Source organism: Gymnogyps californianus, chromosome 1 (assembly GCF_018139145.2).
Source record: "Gymnogyps californianus isolate 813 chromosome 1, ASM1813914v2, whole genome shotgun sequence".
Taxonomy (NCBI): domain Eukaryota; kingdom Metazoa; phylum Chordata; class Aves; order Accipitriformes; family Cathartidae; genus Gymnogyps; species Gymnogyps californianus.
In genome coordinates this window covers 164,188,478-164,215,105 of record NC_059471.1, presented here as the reverse complement: position 1 = coordinate 164,215,105, position 26,628 = coordinate 164,188,478, and the positions used below count along the sequence as shown (strand labels likewise).

Below are 26,628 nucleotides of genomic sequence, written 5' to 3'. Positions count from 1 at the left end.
CACTATCTAAACGTTCATGCCCTCAATATCAGAATTCCTCCCCTCGCAGTAGCAGGAACTGATCTATTTTTAAACATTTATTTACTCTTTTAGATCCTATGTGTCCAGCTTTACACACTTCATCACCTGATGATTTCCAGAGGAATAAAATCTTTGATTTACTCTGATCTCCACTTATGACCAAAAGGGAATTTTCTAGGGTCATGAATCATGGGCTGACTTGACTCCTACCACTCTACCCTATAGCGAGGCAGCTTCCCTCACCCCAGGAAAATATCCTCAAGTGGTACCTTGAGGAGACCTTGGCTTAGCTGATTTTGAACCTTAAAATGATAGTATTACGGATCATTCCTTCTCAAGTTTGTTGGGCTTTTAGACATACTTTTAATTCAGCCACTTCTCTGCAAAAGACCAACTCACCCCCATACATCCTGAATTTCCCTACTTCATCACTTCCTTCCATTAGTTTTTCTTTCAAGGCTAATGTCATTTTTTCTGGAGTACTAACGTACTCCTATGCAACTTCACTTCAAGAAGTATCCCACTTGCTTTGATGCTGACAACAAAATAATCTGCTATTGCAAAACTGTCCTTTTCAGCTACAAAGACCTGCCCAGTTTTAATGATGATGTTGGCATCTTCTTTAACTATATTGGGAATGCATTTGCAAAGTAAAGCACAGCACTGCAGTTCTTACACTCTTTTCTCAAATGTCGGCACTGTGTTGGTTATTGCTGTTTGCTGCAACATCAGTAGTTCCCTGTGTCATTTTTGGTGGACGCTGACTTCAAAGCGGGAAGGCAGCCAGACCGCTTTTTGCAGATTTCTCCTTTTGCAGCATATCAGATTCCTCACCAAACCCAGGCTCTCTCTGGACTCAGTGATTCCTCCCCTCAGGAAATTCAGAGTACTCTACCATGGAAAGTCTTGTGCTCGTGTTCTCTCTCCAGTCACCCTCACTGAGTTTTGTCCCCTTCTACCACCATCCAGTCTGTTATCAGGGACTGGTTTAACCTCTCAGAATTGCCAGACGGGGTCTTCATCCTTCCTGCTTTCACAAGCCCTCTCGAGTTTTTTGTCCTCTTTTTAATACTCTGGTTCAAAACCACAGGTTGAATTTGCACTGACTGCCGGATCACTCCATTTAGGTACTCCCATTCCAAATGAAACCTCATATGGCTGAAATCCCCTGAGAAAAGCCCATGCTCCCAGCTACACACACTCTTCATTTTGCTTGCAGGTTTAGGGTCGGTTACCATGCAAGTGTTCCCTTGCATCACCTGCATTTCCAGAGAGACTCAGCTCTGGCAAGGCTTTTGTCTGCTCTGTTCTTCTACTCAGCATATTTTCTTAGCTCATTTTACTCCTGGTGCCATGTGCTTTCCAGCAGTCGCTCAGAGCCCAGGAGCCAGCTTCAGTCAGCATCCATTCACAGGCTGCTCCACAGGAGTAAGGGGAGCATCCCTGTAACACAATAGCTGGCTACAGCTGGCTCCTGCCAAAGCATCTTAAAGTTGCATGTCCCCACAAGCCCTGGAGAACGTGTCCTCTGTGCAAGGGCTTGCTCAGGCAGCTCAGAAATGACTAGTCAAAAGCCGCTCCAAATGAAGCACACATTACAAATCAACATTACCCTTATGTATGGGATTTGCCCATGCATGGCCTGTTTTAGAATACATTTCTGGTGATGGCCAAGCCTTTCTTGGAAAGGCCTGGTGATCACTCCATTTTCCAAGGGCTTCTGGTCATGCAGAAACACAAGCAGATGCTATTGGTGAGTGACTGGCTATCCTCATTACAAACTTTGGAAGCAGATTCAGTCACCCATGCACAGCTGCAGAATGGACTCCCTTTAACAGGCATGTCTGGCTCCGTTATTTTATCAGCCATGCCACTCACAGAGCTGTCATTACTGCACCCCCATAATCCCTGGATATTATCTGTAGCAATGTCGTTTGGACTGACATTGCTTTGCAGGATGGCCAAGAAGATCTGCAAAGGTCACCCTGCTCACAGTCACCCAATGTGTCAAATTGCAGATAAGTCCAATTGCAGAAGGTAAAATTATAAGCATCCTGGACAATCACCATACAGACTCCAAGCAAAGCACCTCCCCTACTGTCATGGTTTAAGCCCAGCCAGCAACTAAGCACCACACAGCCGCTTGCTCACTACCCCCCGCAGCAGGATAAGGAAGAGAATCGGAAAAAAAAGTAAAACACTTGGGTTGAGATAAAGACAGTTTAATAGGACAGAAAAGGAAGAAAATAATAATAGTAATAATAATAAAAGAATTAGAATATAAAAAACAAGTGATGCACAATGCAATTGCTCACCACTCGCTGACCGATGCCCAGCCAGTTCCCAAGCAGCGGCCCCTGGCCAGCTTTCCTCTCCTAGTTTATATACTAAGCATGACGTCATGTGGTATGGAATATCCCTTTGGCCAGTTTGGGTCAGCTGTCCTGGCTGTGTCCCCTCCCAACTTCTTGTGCCCCTCCAGCCTTCTTGCTGGCAGGGCATGAGAAGCTGAAAAACCCTTGAGTTAGTATAAACACTACTTAGCAACAACTAGAAACATCAGTGTGTTATCAACATTATTCTCCTACTAAATCCAAAACACAACACTATACCAGCTACTAGGAAGAAAATTAACTCTATCCTAGCCAAAACCAGGATACCTACCAACTGTGCTACTCATCAGGACTTGGAGAGAAGAACACAGACCTATATGGTAAAAGGATATAACTCTTTCATAGGTGTGGTTTAGATATACTAGGTCCAGACAGCAGCACGTCGTAGCAAAGTCAAAAAGCATCCTTTTTTTATCTAGACTTTCCCAAAGATATATTTGCAAACAGAGGTATGCAGACATGACATCTTGGACCCACACAAGCTCCCACTGAACACAGCAGAATAAGATGTTAAACAAGATGGCAGCACTGAACACCGAGCACAGCCCCTCTCCAACATATCATGTGTGTGTCCTCAGAATGGAAATCTCTTGCTTCTCTGCCTGTCCTGCCCCCCCATCCCATCTGCCTTCCCCAGATCTCTGATAGCTTCAGCTCGATGTCCCCTCACTGCTCCCAGCAAACACAGCCTCTGTCTCCCCAGCACTGCTGTCACAGACTGTATCATCCTGCACTTACCAATCCCCACTGCCACATCTCCTCCCTTCTCTCCTCCTACAAGCCCCACAGGCCACCACTGCCCCTCAGAAGAAGGGATATGGGTCCTCAGCAAGGGGGTGCAATGGAGGTAGAGATGGCTTGGACGAGCCCCAGACCAAAGGGAGGACTCGCAGGGGAGAAAGAAGCACCAGGGGAATCATACATACTAATTTCCTGCCACTCTCCTCCACCCTCCATGCTTTCTGTAGGTAGCCAGCTCTTCTCCTTTGCCCCATCCCCCCCTATGCCCTGCACCTAAATATGTCCTCAGGATGGGGAAGCATCTGTGCAGTGGGTGGTGATGGCGGGGGCGAGGCCGAGAAGGCTGCAGACTACCAGGATCGAGAGAGAGTTTCGATAGCGATGATCCCTGCGTGTTTTGGGCTTTTGCTGATGAGAAAGGCACCAGAGCAGCTTGAGGGGCATTCCCGCAGCGGATTTTGTCTGAAGGGGCACATGTGGGTAATTGTGTTGCATTTCTTGAGCTGGCAAGAAAACAGAATTGCTGTTTTGTTTGTAGTCGGAGGGCAAAAAGTTCTCCCATTATCATGTACAAGAAGTCAAATATTTGACATAATTTACAAAAGAGAAATACTTGAAAAACTCCATTTTGGGACATCACAAAAAGATTATTCTTTTTTAGCCTGTCATCCACTCAGCTGGCAGGCGAGGGATCTGGAGGAGCTGCACAGCCTCTCTGCAGACTGACCAACCTGCCTCATTTCCATCCACAGTTGTGACAGGCCTGACACGTTCCCAGGGGACTTTTCAATATTGTAGAAACAACATTTCCCAGTGGAAAATTGTTCCACTGGAAAACCTTTCAGGCAGCTCTACTATACATTTAGAAACATTTTGTATACACCAGTATGCTGAGCATATATTCATATGCTATTCACATTCTATAATCTCCAGATACTTTAAGTGCCTGTCCCCAAAGAAAGAACAAAGTAGAATATGCCCCTTAAAATGCCGATCGCAGTTAAAATGACAAATGATCAGCATGAGCTTTTGCAAGAGGAACTCATAAGTGGACTCTAATTTTCATTCTTTCCCTTCATCTCCATCCAAAGGCTCTGGTTTCCTCCTCGGTTTTGGTTAGCAGCATTTAGCTGCTTTGGGCTCTGATCCCACTGCTGACTGCATAGCAGTTTCTGCCATGCCTGTGAAGAGCCTCACTGGAGTCCATAAGGATCTGCCGAGGAACTGGAGACACACGCATTATATCAGCATGCAGAATCCAAGTGTGCCGTTCCTGTACGTGTTCTGTTGCACAGAAGCATGTGGATATTGCACACACATACTGGATTGCAGTCTCCACTTCATCTTTTTTTGAAAGATCTCCTCATCCCCACGAGCTCTCTCCTGTGGGACTCCATGGTTGGGAAAATTAAAATTTTGTTTCCTTCAAATGCTACATCTCTGTTTTTCCTAGAGGCAGCTACAATTCTTTCTCTGTGATGTGAAATTGCAGCAATAATTATATTTCCTATTTTGTTCACTGTAGTTGACTGTTTTGGCAGTCGTCCTGTAGCAGTAATCCACACATAAAGAGTCATCTTGCAGTTTTCAATCCAATTTAAAGGGAATTGTTTCTCAAGGAAAGCAAGGGGGTGAAAATGTTCCCCTCTGGCAAAAACTTCAAGTATTTGGGTATTACATGCAAGAATTTTACCTACCTGTCTTATTCATCGTTGCATTTTACAAGCACTGATTTAAATTCTTTGCACTTCTAGGGAGGCCTGAGAGTTTCTTCATGTTGCTTTTCCCTTAGTCCTCCCTCAGTTCTCCCAGCCACTCAGAGAGAGAACTTCAGTTCCCTCTTTCCAGATGATGCTCAGAGCACCGAGTGTTCTTGTTTTGTTCTTGTTTTGTTCTGGGCTATTTGTTCATTCTAGACCAGGGGAAAGGATGCAGTAGAAATTAAGGCAGGGATGCAGTAGGAGGCAAGGGAATAATTATCATTCTTGCCATTAGCTCATTCTCTTGGTTTGATTTACACAAGTTGCCCCAAAGTTTTCCTTTTAATTATTTTCACTGAAATACCCAGAAGCCGTTAATAATGACATTTACATGTATAATGTAGCATTATTAATGTTAAACAAAGCCTTTGAAATCCCCTCCATTCTGCAAGCCCCATACCCTTTCAGAACAAATTATTTTCGCAGTAACCTCTCCCAGATGTACACACACCCCCCACCTCTATTTTGTTAAGTCCAGATACTTTTTCCTGTTCCCCATTCATTTTCAATCTTCATATTCTCTAAGTCATGAAGACACAAGAGCAGCAGAACAATGAAGATGCTGGGGCCACAAAACAGTTAGGGTCAGGGCAGACATAAAATAAGGTGACTAGAAATTCAGCCTTTAAATCCTGCACATTCCAACTGCTGAAGCTATGTCTGCATTCCAGACAGGGCAGGCACCTGAAATAATAGCATTACAAGAAAGACAAGTTTCAGGATGTCTCATGAACAACTAGAAGAAGAAAGTACTGAAAGTTTCAGAAGCAGAATTGGTGTTTGGGAAGCATCCCGCCTCCACATCCCAGCACATTTAAGTTTTCAGCAGTCTTTCCAGCTTGCACCACCAAAACCTGCTCATCACCTGAGGAAGCTTCAGATACATCTGTTGCAATTACAGGAAGTCTTAGGAGCTTTGTTCTGTTCTTTTTAATTGTTTGGTTTAATTGGCTTTTCCCTCTCCCAGGCATGCAATGATTCAGGCGTCCGTTGTTTCTATAAGACCTCTGCTGCATCCCCGCCTGTGACCCAGCTGCTGCTCTGCTCAGCAAACCAACCTCACTCCAGGCCATGCCCCACACCTTGCTCTCTGCTAGCTGGGTCCTGCTCGAGCGTCCCCGTGCAGCTGGGCAGGCAGCACTGGCGTGCCACAGACAGGAGGCTGATTGTAACATCAGGGCACTTCTACAGCAGCTCTTCAGCGCGTTGCAAATTCCCGGGGATACAGGATCCGCTCCTGGGTCAGAGAGTGCTAAACACCCGCCTGCTCAGCATCGCAGCCCAAAAGCTTGCAGCGCACTTGCTAGAGGGACGCAGTAAAGGGACAAAAAACTAATAGATCAATGCCAATAGAAACTGAAATCGCAGGGAAAAAAAGAGTCACAGTTTTTGTACCATAAGGGCAATTGTAGAAATTTTCTGCACCTCAGAGTCACCTATCACTTCTGGGGCATCTTAATGCCACTTCATGGCATCACAGAAATGCTGGCAGGATGGGGCCTTGAAAGATCCCCTCGCAATGAGACCATCACCAACACTAGATCTGATCAGCTGTGGCTGACCCTAGGGCCCTTGTTCCAGCACTGCACTACCCTCTTACTGAAAAATTTTTTCCTGATGTCCGAGGAGCTACCATGGCCTCTCATTACACTGTCTGGCACTACCAAGAACAGTTTGGCTCCATCGTCTTTGTAACTGCCCTTCAAACAGTGATGGGCACTTACACCTCTTACCCACATCTCAGAAGGCAGAGCCAAAAACAATCCCTTGGGACAGCACAGAGCATGTTGTATCTGTGTCAGGGCCAGCTCAGTTAGACACTGCAAGTAATACCAACTGTCTAAAGGTCTTCCTTGTTTCCACTGGAGAGTCTCTGTTGAATTCCTTCCCCAAAGGAATGCAGAAGAGGCAAAAAAGTTATGACGACGGATGACACCAACTGGAAAGGTCTTCCTGAGAATCAACTAAATAAATTACAATTCTCCTGCAGAAAAGTGACAGCTAGGGGCGGGATATGGAAAGGACTTCTAAGATCAGGGGCTGGATAAAGAAGGTGAAGAGGGAATAACTGTTAGCTACTTTTTTCCAGTAAAAGAATGAGGGGATATCAAATGAGAATGCCAAGTGGCAAGTTTCCAACAAAGAACTTCTTCACCCCATGAGCACTTAGGTGGTGAAACTCCTTGTCTCTTGGATGCTAAAAACATGCATGGGTTCACAAATGCCAAGAATTTGCATGTGTGTAAGTGTATGGAAAAAAAACCCATCCAGCACTACTAAATACAAAGATACACCAACTAGCTTAGAAAATCCTGAGCCGTAACTCACAGGATGCTTGGAGAATATTCTGAGGAAGCATCACTAATTGATCCTCTGTCAGTTCCTGTTGGAGGCAGAACGCTGGGCTAAATCAGCTTTTGGTCCAAACCAGTTCACACATCATTACAAAAAGGTTTCTAAATTAACACTTACTGGACAACTTTAAGTCTACTGGGACAGTATAGCAAAGTTCCTACCACTATGGGTCAAACCAATTTACAAGTCCACCCACCTCTTTTTATTTAAATGCTGCATCATTAAACAGAATCAAGACTTTTAGCTTCCTGGAGAAAAGGAATGTGCCTGATCACCCCATCAGTCCAGCAGGACATTACTGCCGTCCCACGGCAGCCAAAGGTGCAGAGCACCTGGGATTGAGCCCAAGGACTTCAGCCATGGCACATCACTCTGCTACGCTCTTCAATTCACAGCCAACTGCCCCCAGCTCCAGAGCATCTTTTATGAAAAACAGCAACACCATACCATGGCCAGGACTGAATAGGCTTTGAGGCCAATCATCTCAACCAAAATTTACACCTCCATCTCCACTCCAAACATTCACAATCCATTATTTTTGCCCTCCTCTGATTTTCTGCCCTCTGCTATACATGGAAATCCCTAAATACACCACAAGGTTAAAAACTGGTCTTGGGGTAGTAGCCCATTTGGCCAGCAGAAGAATGAGCAAGGAAACCTCACCACATCACCTTTTCATTTCTGCCCTGATGGGCAGAAAAGCTAGACTGTACTGCTATGCCACATATGACCTCACACTGTCATGACGACACTCCTCTGGGACAGCAGATCTGCTCCCAGCCCCTGTCATTACTCAGCCACCCAGACCTGCCCAGTATGGGCATGCCTCCATTTCTCCAAGTTTCTAGTGCCGCCTGTGCCAACTCCTTTCTCTTCCTACTCCCTTGGGTCAGAGGCATAGCCCAGGGAAGACAGTTTGGCTGGGGGCATCCCTGTGTCAGACTAATCCCAGCTGCCACAGGGGCCCTGGGAGTCTGTCAGTAGACAGAATAAACTGAGGTGGGTCTAACTCACGCCAAAACCCAAGCCAGCAAGGGGAATATACAGGTGCAGAAGTGGTGTTAAGCCACTTGTCTGCTTCAGCGCACTGACACGTACCAGGCACAGCTCAGTGTATCCAGGGGACAAGGCCCAGCAGCACAGCACCCCGAAGAGACAGATGACTCCTATAGTCCCACTGCAGGTGCCTGCCCCATAGAGGATAGGACCTTGGGAAGCCAAGGCTATCCAACAGATTTGTGCGTGCCAGCACATTTATGTTCACCCCAGGTTTATTCCACTAGCTTTTCCAGTCCTAAAATATTTTTTAAGCTAAGCAGCTCTCACCCCAGCACCCAGTTCCAGACAGCCCCGGCAGCACTCAGGCAGAGATGAGGCAATGGTGTACTGAGCAGGGAATAAGCACGCCACAGTCACACGCTGCCATCCCCTGCTAACTTCACCACCTTTATGCCTCTCCTACCCCTCCTCGCCCTGATCCTGCGGCAGGTTCGTTGAGGAGTGGAAAGTTGGTCCTCACAGAGCCAGCACACGCCAAGCTGGCACAGGCTTCAGAGGAATTAATTCAGACGGGCAAAGTCTGATCCCTTTCAGGGAGTGTGCGAGAGAGGAGGCAGCGCTCAGCACTTCAGACATCAAGGGAGACTAAGAGAAAAAGAGATGAGAGAAAGCCTCGCATAGAAAAGGCAGCAGTAAAAATGTCCTAATTTGGAGAGACAGGCCTCATTGCCATGGCAACCCAGAATCGCCCCAGAGCGGCCAGATCTGACTTTGTATGTGGTGTTAAACGATTCAACCATTAAGGGAAAATACTAAGGGGAAAAAAATAATGGGGCTGTGGAAGGGGAAGTATTTGGCAACAAAGAGTTTTCCTCTGGGGGTACTCGGGCAACTGAAGCGAACCTTTTGAGTCTTAAGTTGTATTTTTTTTCCCCATCTTTAGGTGCAGACACATTTTTGTGCATTTGCTTCGTTTCTGGAGAATGAGTCACTCCTTCCTCGCTGCACTGCCTTCCCTCCCCAGCCTGGTGCTCACCAGGCTCCTGCCTCCTGTGCAACAGGGGGAGAAAAGCCAACTGGAGCCGCCGTTCCTTTCTTTAAAGCCGCCTACAAAGAACTCCCCAGACAAGGCAGAAACTGGGAACGCATGGCAAACCACATGGGGACAGTGCAGGGTGGCAGCACATGTCACCAAGGAAGTGGCAACATGATACAGGGTGACAGTAGCCACCAGGAGCTCCAGCCTCTGGTCCGTGGCCTTGAGAAGGCACATACAGGATGTCTCCAAGAGAGCTGAGGGCTGCTGAGCACATCTGGCCATGGGGTAAGCGAGAGAAGTGGTGGGAGAGATATGCTCACTAGAAGTCACACAATGCACATATTGTTGGCTGAGAGGGGAAGATGCATCCCTGCAGTCATTAATTAATTATCTGATCTCACCCTGAGACCTTTCTGCCTGCTTTAGTCTATGAATTACTCAGAATATCATGTCAAACCTCCTCTTCCCACACTCTCGCCTCCTTCCACCCTCACTCTTGGGGTACCCTAAGCCCTTCCTCCGCACTGCTGCCTCTTGTCGAACACCCCCGTTCAGCAGGTCTCCTCATCCTTTTCTTAGCCCTGGCACAGTTCTGCTACCTTTTCTCAGCCCCCACGAGAAGTCCCACCCATTCTGCAGGGGCTACCCCTCAAAGGGTGCTAGCACATGGAGGTGGACCAGTACGAAGAATAATAAGGCCAGGTGAGCGGCAAGGAAGGAATATCAGAATATGACTTTATCCTCTGGAGGTTCCCTCCTTGTAACTGAAGGAACAAATCCCAGGGGATGAGTTCCCAGAGGACTATCCCCTATGGATTCCTAAGTGCAAAGAGGTAAATTGATTGCCACAACAAGATCCTTGTCACCTCGTGTCTAACCTACTCGTGTGAGCTCATTTCCCTATCCAATTTATTCACCAAATGTCAGCAAAACATTTGGCCAAAAGGATTCCTTGATAGCAGGGATGCATGCAGTGTGGAGGAGGACAGGACATGCTTGTGCACGGGCATGGTTACACAGAGACACAGCCACACGTCTTCCACATGCTGTTACCCGTTCCCATACAAAACCACTTCTCCCTGGCCACAGAAACCCAAACATGCCAAGCAAGAAAATCCTTTTCCTGGTATTGCAGTCTAGGCTAGACCAGGAGAGGGGGAAATGGAAAAATTAAACTCACTCCTCTGCTACCAAACAAAAAAGCCATCAATGTATGATTTGAGAGATTTGTGTATTTTATAGCAGCGGCACGGCAGGAGCTGCTGGCTGGCTACTGGCACTCTGGAAGCACAGAATGCTTCCCAACAGCTTGTAGTGTATACTACTGAGTATTATTACAGGCACGTCTCAAGACATAGAGCAACACACTGCTGGACCAGCACAGTGACCAGTGAGCGACACTGTTGGACAGAAATGTGGCCCTAAGCACAGCAGGAGAAAAATACCAATCACAACCTCTGTTTCTCCTCCTGGTGGCCAGTATCACAGTATGTTTTTGCCAGCCTGTTTTGCCTGTGGCAAGAAAGCTGCCAGCCACAGCTTCAGTTTATAATAATTAAGCAGATGAAACTTAAAATCCACATGCAATCATAAAATCTTCCAAGGGAGCTCAGGCAAGGGCAGAGGGATCAGACAGAGAGAACGGCTGGGACAAGCCCTGGTGAAGATGTGCCCTGTGGCCTCACGCCAGGACATGGAGACAGCGAAGGTTAATGGCAGCATGGCTCATTGGGGAAGAATGGACCATGGGCATGAGGAACAGCGCAGCCCGGTGTGGTCTCCAGCCATTCCTTAAATGAAACTGTTCCACCATCTGCAGGCGAGCACACTTTGGCATTAAACATTTTGCATGAAGGCCTAATTAATGGAGCACAAAGTGACTTATTAAATCTAAATTAAGGAACCAACTGACTAGCAAAAAAAATTACATCTCTGGCCAGGTAATGGCTGTCAAACATTTGGATGTGCCCAAAGCCCAGCAAAACTCACCTGGCAGATTCCAAATAAGCAAAAGTTTACCAAAAGATAATCAGAGACTTTTAAAACAAAAGAGAGGGAGGCCACATGAGTTTGGGGAGTCTGTCAGATGACCAAAACTAGCAGAAAGAGAAGGCTGGCTGGTTCATCCTCTGTCCAGTTCCTCCCTATCTCCTTCCACCTCAGCAGTGCTGTCTCCTACAGGCATGCACATACTCCAAAACTTTGTCAGTCCCATTATAAATGATTTCGGTGCTCAGACTGCAACTGCAGGAGATTAGCCCATAGAGCCAAGGAGGACTCGCTGCTCAGAGACATGTCCAAAGTTTGCTGTGCACTTCCCTGCCCTGCATTTCATCTCATTACGCCTTTCAGACCTTCCCGTCTCTCCCCTTCCCAGGGGTTCAGCCCTTTCAGCACACCCCCTCCTCTAGATCAAGGGATACATACTTCCTTATTTTCACCTTCAGGCTGGCTCCTCCTCAGCCCAGCCAAGGCACCCCCTGGTTAGAGCATGCTCTGATCTCCTTCAGTGCCACTTGAGGAACCCAAACCACCACAGTTTGCTGTAGCCTTGCCATAAGGCTAAGAATAAGGCTAGACAGAAAGCTCAGCCAGCCCAAAGGCAGAAAAAAGTGGGGCAGAAAACAGATGTCTGCTTGTCAGTTATGAAGAAAACCAAGGTGCAATTCACTTTTTAAGTGCAATTTTTAAGTCTCTGCATTGAAAATATAGTTAAAGGCATGTGCCCTCCTCTTCCACAGAGGATACTAACAGAATAATCCAATTACTGCTGCTGTCATCAGGCTAATTTCTTTTCTCAAGAGGTCTGTTTTCGGATAGAAATATTAAAATCTCCAAGTCTTGCGCCATGTTCTCCTTCAAAAGCTAACCGATAGGAGCACGCAACACTGAGCAAGTGCCTGTTCATGACTATGTCTCATTTGCTGCTGCGATCCAAGCCACCGCGGTGCCGTAGCGTGAGTCACAGAGCGCACACATGTGCGCCGAGCATAAGTGTGAACCGAACGTCCAACCCTGAGAGACAGCACCACTCGCATTACATGCTTGTCTATGCGAATCACAGAGCAGGACCTCGCTGGGGTGAATCAGAGTGAGTCACCACGGGAGCGCGTGGCAGGGAGGGCGAGCATGCTGCAAGCGTGTTTGGGACACACTGTGCATGGGTCACTTGTGCAGAAATCACAGCTCCTGAGACATTCCAACGCAGGGCTTTGCCCACCTTCTGTGTGCATTTTTATCTTGTTTTCTTTGGGAAACGAGGCTCTTGCAAACCAGGTGTGTGTGTGTGTGTGTGTGTGTTTGTGCGTACGTGAGTCAGGCTTCCCAGTAACTCTTGAACCTGCTAGCCAATTTCCACCTGATTTGACAAAGGGGCAGAGGACTCAAGGATAATTAAATTCTTACAGTGCTGTACAAAATACAGCCCGCAACTGCATGCAGTCCCAAAGCCTTTGTCTGGCCCCACAGCAGTGTGTATGATTCACCCACTCACAGTCAAAGGCTCATTAGGCAATCAAATAAACTTCATTCTGACCTGGCAGCATGCCTGTAGTGGGCAGCCCCTATACACAGAACCCCTGGGGCACCACAATACATGTCTCTTTTGCCCAGCCAACAGGTATAAAAGACACAGTGGAAACTGGGAGAAAAGCAATAGGAGACCTGGGGGGAATGGGATTATTGTAGAGAGGAGGTGTAGCCAGCTCCTGAAAAACTGAAGCTGCTATGGGCACACCCACTTATTTGGACTGGACATCCTCTAGTTGAAACAGGGCAGTGGGTGGAGAAATGAGATCCTTTTAATGCCCCCAGTCCTCACCATTGGGGGAAGGATGAGTTCAGCTCTTCTGAAATCTCTTCACCCAGCTCAAGTTCTCTCCTCTGTGGACTCTCTGGTGTCCACTAAGGGCTGAGCTCATATTACAGTCTTAGTATATAATTCAGTTAAAGAGTCAATTAACCATGAGATGTGAATCCACTGAAAACAGGATTCATTCATTTGGGAGCTGACAAAATTACTTGTTCCATCGCCCTTCCACTCACTCTGTCTTCTCAACAAGCTGTTCCAATGTCAGGTCATAAAATTCACTTTCAAGTGTACCAGATGGGCGGGGGGGAAGCCTCTAGCATGGATTTACAAAAGCGATGAGGGACTCTGGGTGCCCATTCAGAGATACAACATGAAAGGCCCAACTTTCAGAAGGTGGAGATGCCCAGCATTTTTTCAAATTTGGGCTGCCTTAACCTTGTCTCCTGTTGGATGTCGGGGAGGGCGGGGGGGAAGGCACCTGTAATCACTGTTCACACTCAAAACACTTTAGCCTACTTCTTCGATTGCCATCGCTTCCTGGGAGGTGGGCAGAGCCCATTCAGATACCAGGTGTCCTGCGCCTGGCAGCTTGGCAGGCAGTGCCGCATGGAAAAGGCGCTCCACTCCACCAGCCCCGATGCCACCTGTTCCCAGCCCTCCCGACGCCCACCCAGCCCCACCGCGCCGAGGAACAGGCTGAGCCTGGCCCACAGCCCGGGCTGTGAAGGAGCCCAAATGGAGCCAGGCAACTTGGAGACACGGAAGGCAGGCACTTCTGAGAGATGCCCTCTCCATACACCGTTATCTGACAAATGCGCCATTATCCAACAAGAGCCTCTCTCTCCACTTCCCGAGCGACTGTCTCCTTTGTTAAGAATCCATTGACCCCTCCTTTTTACCTACAGTACCTTCAGAAGAGGATCGTCTTCCGTACGTTTCTCCTGAGCTCACTAGGTGGTTTGTGGGGGGGGGGTTAACTGTCTCTAGTAGATAACTAAAAGGTATTGGTAACCATTGGCTCAGCGTGTCCCCTGAAGGAAAGCGTGTACTCTCCTCTCTCAACCTCCTTCCATACTGCACCAGCAACGGGACATTCCCTGCTCCCCACAAGCCTTCATGAACTGAAAGTGATGGAAACACTGTATTTCCAACGGGGGGAGTCTCAGCAAGAGGAGGCCATCCGCTTCAGAGGGAAAACTCATTTATTTCAAGAGGGTCAGAGCTACATGTGGAAGGAAGAACATTTCTGGCGATAGCAATTTTACCTCGCACTCATAGGGTGTGTGAACCCTATGATTTGGTAGGCTTAAATAGAAGTTGAGGCAATAAAATCCTCCCAGATCTCTGACCTTTGATAAATGTGAAGAGCTGGCTAATACAGCACACCAAACATTGAAACTTCAGCTCAAGTAGGTTTGTTTTGTAGGCAGCCCCCACCCGCCGGAGCCACGAACCCTCACCACACACCACATCCTCACGGACAGCTCTGCCCCAGCTGAGGTGACACCACGCGTTGCCCCTGGCCAGGTCCTCGTGGGCTCAGCAGCTTTGTCCCTTAGCCCAGGGGCAGTAACCAGCGATGTGCAAGGCTGTCACAAACCTTTCCCCAAGCTTCGCCTCCCCTTACCCGCTTGTCCGTGACATGGTATAGACAACGCTAGACTGCATGTTCAGCTGTGGTGAGAGGATAACCAGCTTGTCAAGCTGGTGATGTGGAGAACGGTATTAACTGAGTAATTAAATCATTTCTGTAATTACTCTCACACAGCTATAAATAATGTAAGCCCACACGTTCTCTCTGGAAGCCACAATAGCAAGAGAAGAGAGGGTGAGGGATGCCAATGAAAAAGGAGAAATAATAATAATAATAATAAAAACACTTAACATTTATACAGTACACTGCATTTTCAAAGCACAGTGCAAACAATAATTAAGAAATGGGTAGAGTGACAGACAGGAGAGGGTGAGAAGAAGGGAAGCAGGAGAAGGGAGAGGAGGGAAAGGTTGGCAGGCGTGGAGCAGGATTTGCGACCCAGCAAGGCTGGCAGCCCGGTGGACACGCTGCCCAGCCCCGCGGCAGGGCCATGCCGTGTGGCTCTTCATCCTGCACCTCCGTACTGCTGCAGCAAGCTGTGGGGGGGTAAGGACACAGCTCTGCCTCCGCAGAAAGTGAGCAGCAAAGCGAGCACCAGAGCGGCAGCCAGGACAAAGCACTGCGCTGCACAAGCACACACCTGGAGGAGCCGGCAGCTCCATCACACAGCATCCTCCTAACGCCTTCTGTCTGTCCCCTCCAGCGCAGAGGCTTGGCAATGACCATGCTGGCCCCGAGCCAGGCAGCTGGTGGAGGCTGCGGGAGGGTTGGGCCCCTCCTCCCACGAGCTTTTCCCTCTCCCCACCAGACCTGGGGCCCCGGCACAGGGTGTGATGGCTAAGGGGGGGCACAGCCGAGCCAGCCCCAGGCACGATTTGGGAGACCCGCTGGCCGTCCCCCTGGGGGGGAGCACAGATGCCAGCGTCCCCATCCTCCCCCAGGGAGCCATTTCTGACTCCCTTTGTGGCTTAGTGCAGAGCACGGAGGGAGTATTTCTGTCTGACCGGAGGGGGAGGTAGCGCTCGCAGGGAAAGCATCGCTGCCAGATCCCACTGCCCTGTGCCCTGCCTCGGCCCAGGCCTGCCCTCCTCACCCAGTTTCCACCCGACAGGCTTCTCACTCCCATTTCACATCCCACATCCTGTTTGCTCAGCAGTTCTGCCACCCCCGGCTCCCCAGCTCTTGCTCCCGTTGCGAGCCAGGCAGCGTCACCTGTGCAGGCAGCATCACCTGGGCAGGCATGTCTCCTCCTCTTTCCTCTCCCTCTCTGCCTTTTCCTATTCCCCATCTCCTGCTTCCCACCTTTTTCCAGCCCCCCTGCCCATCTCCTTGTTTCAGGATCTCTTCCAGATGCTCCCCCTCTGCACCGGCTCCTTGTCACACCCTGCATGCCCCCCGCTACCTCACCCATGTTCCAGCCCAGATCCCCTGCTGCACAGTGCATTTCTCCTGGCTGGATCCCACCAGGACCCCACAGGAGAGCTCCAGCCCCAGCATGGCCTGTGCAGCCCCCAGGTCAAGGTGCAGTTTTGAAACACAGTTTGCAAGGACAAGATCTTTTCAAGATACATGGCAAACATCTAAAAAGACTCTGCTGCACATACGCAGTTTCTCATGCTTACAACAAGGCCAAACTTGAGGCAACCTATGCAGTGGTAGCAAAAGCACATTTCTGGTTAAAAGTCCTCCCCTGCAAGACACCCCTTCGAGACCTGTGCCTTTGCTCTGAGGACCTGTGGTGGTCAGGCAGAACCTTTGGAGGAAAATGTGCCAGCACTTGCAACACGGGTAAATCACGTATCTTCCTGTGCCACATTTTCAGAGAGGGCTTTTTTATTTTCCAAATAAATAGCGAAATAAATCAATCAGCTTGAGGCATACACCTAGCATAGGAAACTTTGCTCAAACAGTCATAGTCTGGCAAAGTTACAGGAAACCCCCAGGAGGATCTTATAATGGGGAATGCTGGGCAAGCTTACAATAGACGGTACTACCAGCCCTGCATACAATAAGTTCTCCTGCATGCCGCAGCTATTCAGCCACCTCTAATGGGGGTTACAGCTTCTCCTCCTGGAGTCCAGATTTTCATATCAAGCATTGTATTTACTTCAGCTAGAAAAATCCATTAATTGCTCCCTGGCAATTAGGTAGCCTTTGCCTTTTGTAGAGCTCAAAGTACTTTACAAAAACATTGTTACGGTCTTCTTGCAAAGGGCAAATTGCTGTAGACCAAAGTTGAGCAACTGTCTTAAAGTCATGTTTTATAGCAGAGCCGCAGTGACGACTTGGGTCTAATAGACATGCTTGATTCTGCTGGCACCCTCTAGATCAGTCCTCCTCACTGTGTGTGCCTGCCTTTTTTGCTTTTTTACTGCCTGCCTTTAGACTCTCCATGCCCTTCATTCCTTCTTCCCCCCTTCCTCTGAAACACACATTTATTGTTATTATCAGGAACCTCATAGATACACAGCTAGAAGCTATTGCCAAAGCACAGAGAAAAATTGCCTCGACGGAGCCTTTAGGGGTTTTTTTTTCAGTCACTCTCAGAACTTACTCTCCTTTTTTTTTTCCTTTTTTTTTTCCTCTCCATGATCCTAGATTCACAAGAAGGTTTCCTATCTCTCATCTTGTTCATCCTCTTTCTCCTCCGCTCTAGCTATATAACACATTCTCCAGCTCTTGGTTCAGTCCTGCTTGAAAACAGCTGAAGCAACATGGTTTCCACACTCTTCCCTAAAGAGATTAGAGCACATCCTAATAAAACTCAATGTCTGAACTTTTTTCGTGATACACATATATATCATTTAATATTATCATTTAACATATCATAATATATCATTTAATATCTTTTCTCAACTTTATCCTGTCGCTCTTACTTCTACTTCTGACAGCTACACCAAGCATTATTTTCTCTAATCTTAGTCTACCTCTATTCACTGCATATATAAATCATACCCTGACTCATTGTTCAGCCAATCTACAATACGCACATATAGCTGTTTCAGTCTTTCTTCATATATCAGTTCCTCCAGACCCTTAGCAGAGTCACAGACTACAATTATATCTTTTTCTGTACCCTGTTTTTTTCCAGCCTGTGTATATGTAATTCCCTTAACTTCCTTCATAATCCATCTCCAAACTTGGTTAATGAGGCAAATAAAAGGCAAAGAGAATAAGAGATTCCCTGGAAAGAACTGTTTCTCTCTGTCCCGCGGTTACTGGGGAATGACACGCAGATCTAAAGCAGCAGCATCGGGCAATTTCACACTCCGTGTTTTCAATTTCATTTTGAGGCCAGTTTAGGGTAGGGACAAATTTGAGTGTAATTAATTTAGATTTTGTGAGACAAGTAACCGCTTGGGGTTGTAATAAAGGACTGCCTGCTCCAGAATGAAGAAACTAATCTCCTTGTCCGGCTGGGGATGGCACAAATTGATTTAATACTTTTGTGTTGGGTTTTTTTGTTTTGAAGAAAGGGGTTGTAATAATGATTATAAATAACTATAGGTCAGATCTCATCAAGCTCCCAGATTTGCTTTAGATAAGTGCTCACAGATTTGGGGATCTACCTAACATCATCAGTGTCAAAATCAAGGTTAGAAATCTAGCAAGAAAGAACTTTTTCACAAAAGCCCCATTACTTGCCAGGTCCAAGCTGGGTGGAAATCAACATTTTCCCCACAGATATTTCAATACTTCTATTTCCAGGTAGACAATGGCAACGCCACATTTAAACAGTAGTAGGAAAGAGACTAATTCTGCTTCTCTTTCCCTCAGGTAGGTTGCAGCGGTTGCGTTCAGAGCTAGGCAAGGAAAGGTCTTCTGTCACTCGAAAGAAAACATCACTATAACAACAGAAGAAAACTAATACTCAGTACTCCTGGAAAAAGAATTCTATGACCCAAAATAAAGCAGCTTATAAATAGCTACAAAAGGCTGATGTAAAGGAATCAGACTTCAGTTTTGCTTGGTGTTTGCTGTCTGGGACAACTTCTGCCGAGGGAAGGCATCTGCGCCTTCGTGTAGTCATCTTCTCCTTCAGCATTCTACCCCTGCCCCAGCACCGCCACTGCCCAAAAGCACCCCAGCGCGCCTTGGCAGGGTGTGAGCCTCACCAGGGTCCCTCCAGGTTTTCTCCTCCCCAACCCTGTGACACTCAACCTCAGATGGTGCCTTCAGGCTTCAGGTGTCCAAGGCTCTGCATTTCCAAGGCTCAAGGCAGATATGAAGTGCATCCAGTAGAAATTATTAGGGAGCAAAAAAGTGGTGGGGATATTTCAGGGAAAGTTATGTTTCTGTAAGATGGGGGTTTTTAAAAAAAAAAAAACAGGGGATGTCTTGGGTTTAAAAGTGGCCAAAAAAAAACCCAAAACCTCAGTATTTTTTTCTTGTGACTCTTGAAAACAATACCCCCAAAAAAGCGAAGGCCTTGAAATGGAGTTCCTCCCAAGCAAATGGGAGATAAAGTAGAGGGAAACTTCAAAAATTAAAAGAGCAGACTATTTTAATAGGATATTTAATGAAAGAAACAATACATTTCTTTGAAAAACCTTTTTTTCATTGAAATAATATTGATGAGAGTACTCGTGCTCTCTAGAAAATGAGAGTTAACATTGAAGGATTTAATGGCTCTGGGGAGAGGTTAAAGCTCTTAAAAGTTCATTTCCAGGTTTCCTAATATCTGAGGGATTTTAAGTGCTGTAATTTATTTGTAAAGTAATAAAAATTGTTCTAGGGAAATTCTCAGATGTTAATTAAACTCCACAGAAATACACTACCTATATTCCCTTTCTTTATAGGAAAAAATGTAATTTTGTATAGATGGATTAGACACAGATGTAAACATAAATTACAGATCCACCTGGCCTGTTATTACATGTGTATACTCAAGGGAAAAACAACATTGGCATACAATACTGGCTTTTATTCTCTATATCTCTGTGACCTAGCTTTCTTTTCCCTCCCCAGCTTTTGCAGCAGACTCGTTGTTTGAGGACACACGATATTTAGTTCATTATTTGTGAGTTACACAGAGCTTTCCTTTGGCAGCGAAAGGAAACTGAGCACCAAAAGCACAAGAAGTATATTGATCACGTCCTCAATAAAATTATTAAAAGCTTGAAGGGAAACTGCTGATTTTTTTTATTTTATTTTTTAAAATCCAACTCATCTTTGCTAATCACTAGATTAGTCTAAGAAACGTTTAAACTATTACTATCATCAAATGCAGTTTCAGAGAAATGAAAATGCTTTGTGAAATTACATGAACTGCATATAATTTTGCTTCGGAGGGAAAAAAGGGATAGAAATGTTCTAACAACATTGAACCATACTCTTTCAATGTTTGCAGATCAACATGTGTCTTTTTTTTCCCCCCTTCTAAGCAGCATTTTGTTTGGAATTTATTTCACTTCAGTTCATATAATCCATTCAAAGGGAACTACTTCTTTTGTTTTTTTTACTGAATTTCCTTCACACAAGGGCTCTAAAAACTTCAGATGTCATCCCTAATGGAAATGAAACAAATTTACATCCAAAAAATGAGGTTTGCAGTCCTCATGCATCTCTATTATTTAACCTTTGGAAACCTGAGAGTGAAAGTGCTTTCCTTTTAATTACAGATGTTCCGCTTTTAGCAGCGCTGTCCCAGTGTCTTTGACTTTGTCCTGGTTTCAGTGTGTATCTAGGTGCTCAGCTTATCCAACTAGTTTTGGCTTCCCTGTACCTGCAGCATCACTTTGCTGCACTCTTGACCGGCAGCTAGTTTTCTTCCGCAGTGCTTTACACCTATTGTGCGAGTTTGGACTTGCTCTCCACCAAAATACCAAAGAATACCATTGCTGCAGCAGCATGGCCCGGGCATGGAGTGATCACAGCAACCTTCAGCATTGAAAGAGAGAGAGACAACATGTCTTGGAAACCTTGACAGAAAACAAAAAGAAAGGGGACATGGATTTATGATGTGGGGATGGAAAGGTGGAGGAGAAATTGCAGCTTTGGTGTGAACGGGGAAAAAAGAGCAAGGTAGTGGAGGGAGTAGCAGAAAAGTCAGCTCTATGCTGTGTGAGAAAAGGAAGGAGAATCTGGCCTAGAACAGATCACGGATTTTAGATTTCAGGTTAGTTTCATGCAGCATTTATACAGATTTTATTACAGGCACAGCCCAATTTAATAGATCATTCTCTCCCACCATTTTATTTCCATCAGTATGGCTACCCTGCATGGGCAAGCCCTGGAGAAAACAGCAAGAGCTGCAGAAATAGAGGAGAATGATTTTCAGATGGGAAAACATAATCATCCTCTTCTTCCAATATTTTTCCTGGGTGCTGCCTGTGCACCATTGTGTTACTATAAAGCTGCACAGGACAAGAAGCTTTGGCAAAATAATGTGACTGTGGAGAAATAGCAAGGGACAGTTCCACCAAAAATGATGGTCACCAGCTGTGCTATAAGAGAACCCCAGGCATTTTCTGCTCTTACCTGTTCTGCTTTCATTATCACCAAGTTGACTTTTTCTGTTATTTTAAAAAAATAAATAGTCTATCATTACAAAACAGACCAGTCAGCCAAATGGTGTGGTCATTTTTTAGGCAAGAAGCTAAATCTTTTCCAACACAATAAGTGTCCTAAATCTGAACAACAATTTGTTCTTCTGTTAAGGTACCTATAAATGTACATTGTTATTGTTATTTCCTTTTCTGTGACAGCTCCTTTACCTCCTAGTTCTGGGCAGAAGTGATTTTAGGTAATATTGAAAATATAATGAAGAAAAGCCCAGCCCAGATTTCCAGTCTCAGGTCTGCAAACACAAGATTTTGGTTTGTGTGCTTATCTGAACTGAAGCTTGGTTTGCAGCCTTGAAGGTTTCCCTCCACCATCAGTCTCCTAACACAGAGCATCCTCATCTGTCAGCTATTTCCACACTGTGATAGGATTGAATTTCTGCTTTCAAAACAACTGGGGAGAAAGGAGAAATTATTTTAAATACTAGAATGGGAACAGATATGCTCACCGGTCACAAGTGCATTGCAGTCCTCTGGACAATGCAAACTAATGCTTAAGATCAGGCAACACAAAGCTATAAAAAGAAAGGTCATTACAGCAACTTCAGGCAAACTGAAGAGACCAGAGAGCTTCCACAAGCAAAGTTCTTTGATCACAAGAACCTAGCATTGGTGGTGGTGCACATTTCTCTCCTCTCCATCTCATCTATTCCAGATTAAACACAGATCATCAGTGACCCATGCTATTCCCTTTCTCATCAGAGGTCCAGGTGAGATGATGCCATCATCCTAGTCCCTTTTCAAGGTGTCAGCATCAAAAGAAGGACCAGGTGCTTCCTTGTAGAGCTGAAACAGTGCCATCACTTTTCTACCCTGCCTCATAGCTGCACTCCCAGGCCACCCAGCCCCGACAAAATGACTGCTGCAGTTCATGCTGTTTGGCGTCACTGCTGGCACGTTCATCAGAGACTAAAGGGACTGAACTGGCTATGACAAGACTCTCCCTCGGCAAAGCGGTCTCTCCAGAGCTCGAGTAAGGCACATCATGTGTCTATGCTTCACCATTTTCCTGGAACTAAACCCAGATCACAGGGTGCACATAGGTCATCTGGTCATTTTCTTCTGATGCCAAATTAGGCAGAGATTAAATGTAACACTTTGTAACAGCTAAACAGGTGGGATTAGAGACATGAGCACCACGGAGAGAAACAGAAAAAACATACGCAAATTCCTATATACTTATTTTTCAGAGGAAAAAGGCAAAACACAGGGAAAACAAGAAGATATAAACATTATCTACAAAACCTAATCAAATGCAATATTAAAGAGCATGAGTTTGAACAAAACAATCAGGAAATCCAGATGTTACACTTTCAGCAACATACCTCCACCTGCTGTGTTACACCTAGGGCAGAATTCATGGCATTTAACTTGAGGCATCACAAGCAAGTCGAGGTAGTGATCACAAGCAAGGCAGTGATCAGCAGGGAGACCCAGGACTATCCTGCGAGCATTTCACTGCACCCTGAGGTAGGTGGGGTGAATTGTCCTCAGGTGGTGCCTCCTTCCCCATTGATTGTTAACAATGCCTACACCTCCAGCTGGCAGGTAGCAAACTTCCAGATGCATGTTAACTGAGATGAAGCCAGCCTATGGTGCACATTATTCAATATTTCTGTCTATATATACAGGAGAAAAGAAAATTCAGGCTTGAAATCCTCTTTTTTTTTCGCCTGCCCTTTCATGTCTCAATTTACCAGCTTCACAGTATATTACAAAGCCATTTTTACACATGGACCCAAATTTCCTCCCAGACACACTTATTAAACCCTCATTGAAGGTGAAACAGAATTTCACATGCTGCTCCAGGGAAGGCGGTTTGACTGAGGAGGTTTTTTTGCATTAACCTCCAGAGAAGAGGGGCTTATCTCTCACACCAAGGCGTTAGTGGTTTGTGGCATTCTTTAGGTGTGCATTGGCGCTACTGATCACAAATGCACAGGGAGCATAACGAAGCTATAAGTGCAGGTCTGAACCTGTGAAATGCTGAGCAAGTTCAATGCTGTGGGCGTTGAGGGGATGCTGAAAGAAGCAATCCATGCTTGCAGGATCAAACCCCAGCCACACAACTCATCTGCAAAGAACATGACTAAGAGTCACTAAAAACAAATTCTCTGTCAAGGCCCTCTGTGGAAAATAGATTGTTTAAGGACTTACCAGGCTGACTTCAGTATTTTTAGTAGAATATCAATGTATTTACTCTCTACCATATTTTAATTCAATTCATCAAATAAATATTATCCATTAAGGATTACGCACCTGTGACTCAGAAGATGTAAAGGTCAGCCTTTTCAATGTATGTTTAAAAGAAATCTTGGCCTTTCCTAAAACTGCAGATCTTTGTACGTAACCTGCTTCTCCTGTCTGCAAAACTACACAAAAAGGGAGTTTGATAAAACAGAGGTCTCCATTCATAAGGCTTCCACCTTTGAGCTCCCCATGGGCTGCCTGGCTGCCAGAACACTCTTTAGAAGCGAGCCAGTGGGGTACACAGGGCAGTCGCGGGAGATGCTGCCTTCCCAAGGAGAGACTAGAGATAGATAGAAAGAAAAATCTTTGCAAAGTTCAATAGGCCAAATTTCTCTTTGAATTACAGCAGCGTAAATCTGATCTAATCCTGCCAAAGGCAATGGGGCTATGCTGGATTTACACTGCGGGAATCTGAAATCAGAATTTGGCCTGCCACGTTCAAAGTCACAAGGACCTTTTCCCAGTGCTTAGGAGGTCTGGCATCAGTAACACGCTTCTTCAAAGAGGATGTAAAATGCCACCATAAGTGTGAAATGCAGCACTCAAGTAATGCTTCAGACCTCTTTTGCACAGACATCGATAACCATGCAACGCAGCAGGCAGGAGAGCATCGAGGTGCAGCATTGTTGCCTGACTGTCCTCCAAGACAGAAAAGCTTTATTGTGGGTGGAATGGGGCAGAATGACTTTAGCACATGTGCAACTATTCAAGGAGAGAGAGAAAAAAAGGCCTATGATTATTTTATACAGTGACTACTTTAGTTCAAAGGCTGATACGAGAAAATTACACCGCATATTAACTGTATGTTATATGGCAACTAAACAGTTGGTCAAAGAGTGAGAAAATAATTTGTGATTAATTTATTCCCATCTACTCATCTACAATGAGCTGCACTGGATTATTTATTTACAAGGTAGATAAAACAGAAAGTGCCTGGATTTCTCAGCCCACTAGATCTCTTTCTGAGGAAAAGCTGCCACAGTGGCCAGCTTAATTCTCCCCCTTAATTCAATTAGACCCAATTCTGCCTCGTTAAATGTCTCAGATTCACTTAAGAGTGATCTGTAAAAGAAAAAGGCTGTCAGCTTGTGTCCCTGTTTACTTCTTTGCGATGCACAAAGTGTGGTCAAGAGGGTCTTCTCAATAAAGGGCTTGGCCCCGACTCTGGCACCGAGCCTGCAGGGAAAAGGAGAGCCCACTTCTCTTGAGTATTCCCATGGGCCCACAGCAGCCCAGAGGCCACTGTTAGCCACACCATCTGGCCAAATGCACACTCAGGTGTGAATTGCTGGGTCCCATGTTCCTCCCAGGGGGAAGACTTGTATCAGGTCCAGCTGCACCCCATGGAGACTCCCCTAAGCTGAGAGTTATCAGCTGGCCAAAGATGCTGCTCCCTCTGCATCTTGCCCTGTTCAAAACCAGTAGCAAGAAGGCTTGTTTGTGTAGTAATTCCCCAGAAGACTGGCTAGGGCCTGGGAAAACAGTGAAATGTCAGTGATATGAAGGAATAAAGTAGTGCAGTGGAAAAAAGAAAGACTTAGGTGGACTGGCTTAGACTAGTTAGTTGCTTTAGCTAACACCTATTTAACTTCAGGAGCTAATGAACACTTCTGAGAGAGGATGGCTTTATTAAAGATTCAATTATTTTCCAATTAAGATGTAAGAGCTGTATTAAACGTCCCTGAAAATACCACAATGTCCTCCAGCTGCATGCAGGGAAGACCCAAGCTAGCATCCTTGGCTCTTCTAAGGTAAAACATAGGCAAAAATAGAACTTTTAAAAAACAAAAAATCACAATTGTCAGGGGCTCTTTACTCTTCATAAGGAAGAAGAAAAGGGCTGATTCTTTTGCAGCTTTCTTCTACCTGCTCCTTTCCCTCCTTGGTTTTTCTCTGTTGCAGATAATTCCACATGATTAATAGCCTTTTCTCAGCAGTGCTACACACAGTTAGCTCTTTTAATCTCTCTTTGAATCTGAGACTCTCTAATCCACCAACCCTTCGGCCCCATGAGACTACACCTGAGGATCACAGAATAAGATATATCTTTCTGTTTTAAGTTTCGATGTGCAGGTCTGTGATAGAAGGAAGCTCAAATTTACCTTATCTGCCATGATCATAGAGGAACCTCCATGGATGCCCAGGATGGGAGTGAGGGTCTGGGCAGAGATGAAGTCCAGGATCTGGGCAATGGCTTCCTGGTCTGTGTCATCAGCGAATACCACCCCTTGAATCTTCCGGTCTGACATGAGGTCACAGATGCGGGTGATGATACTCTTGGGGTCTGTCTCATTCATGGCCACCAGCTCCACCCGAGGCACCACTGAGAGGTGGTGGAAGTCATCTTTCTCGTGGGCATCTTTGATGGCCACTTCGTCTGAAGTTCCCACCAGGATGACTGCAATGCCAATGCTCGGGTGGCTTTTCTGGGCATGGGCCCCGCTCCCTGTTGTCGCGAGGACTGCCAACATCAGCCAAAACCTTGGAGAGTAGCACTCCACCCTGGGCCTCATCTTCGGCTCTTACACTCCCTGAGCGAGGAAGGAAAAAAAGGGGGAAAGTAAGAGAAAGGGAAAGTGATTAATTGACAAGTCAATCATGCACTCAGCCTTCAAGGCAGATCCATTGATCTTCCTCAGCCACTAGCCCTCTTCCCACCAGTCCTTCTTGCCTGATGCCCAGCCCTTTGGCTACACTCAGGACTCTGTTAAAGCTGGGGGGTTCAGACCAGTCCAGCCTCTACTTCAGAGTTTGGAGTCACTTCAGAGAACAGCTGTCAGCAGAAGATGGGATCATGTCATCACTCAGGTCCCATGTCACTCTAAGACCCAAGTCAAAAGTGATAGAGAATTGTCCTTTGACGGCTGATCGGCTGTCTTTGTGAAACTAATTGCTTATGTCAAGCCCATGTCTAAGTGCTTACTCTCAACACAAAGAAATTGCTGGTGCTTGTGATCAGTTTGGCCTTCTGCTGGAGGTATAGGCAGGGAGGCTGAAGGGACCAGGCAGATAAGGATTCCCTTTTACTTTCTCAGCACAGCCCCTCCAGAATAAAGTGAGGACAAATGGGCAAGGCCGTTGGATGTATATGTATGTGTGTGT

General features: G+C 46.1%; 1 protein-coding gene across 1 annotated transcript in view; it reads right to left on the bottom strand.

Annotated features, from left to right (window-relative positions):
• The window catches only part of GRIN2B (glutamate ionotropic receptor NMDA type subunit 2B), a 169,583-nt gene extending 143,544 nt beyond the window's left edge, over positions 1–26,039 (bottom strand). Inside the window, exon 1 of the mRNA XM_050900803.1 lies at positions 25,629–26,039. Coding sequence (XP_050756760.1) covers positions 25,629–26,039 — 411 coding nt within the window. The remainder of the gene's footprint in view (positions 1–25,628) is intronic.
• Positions 26,040–26,628: the final 589 nt, after the last annotated feature.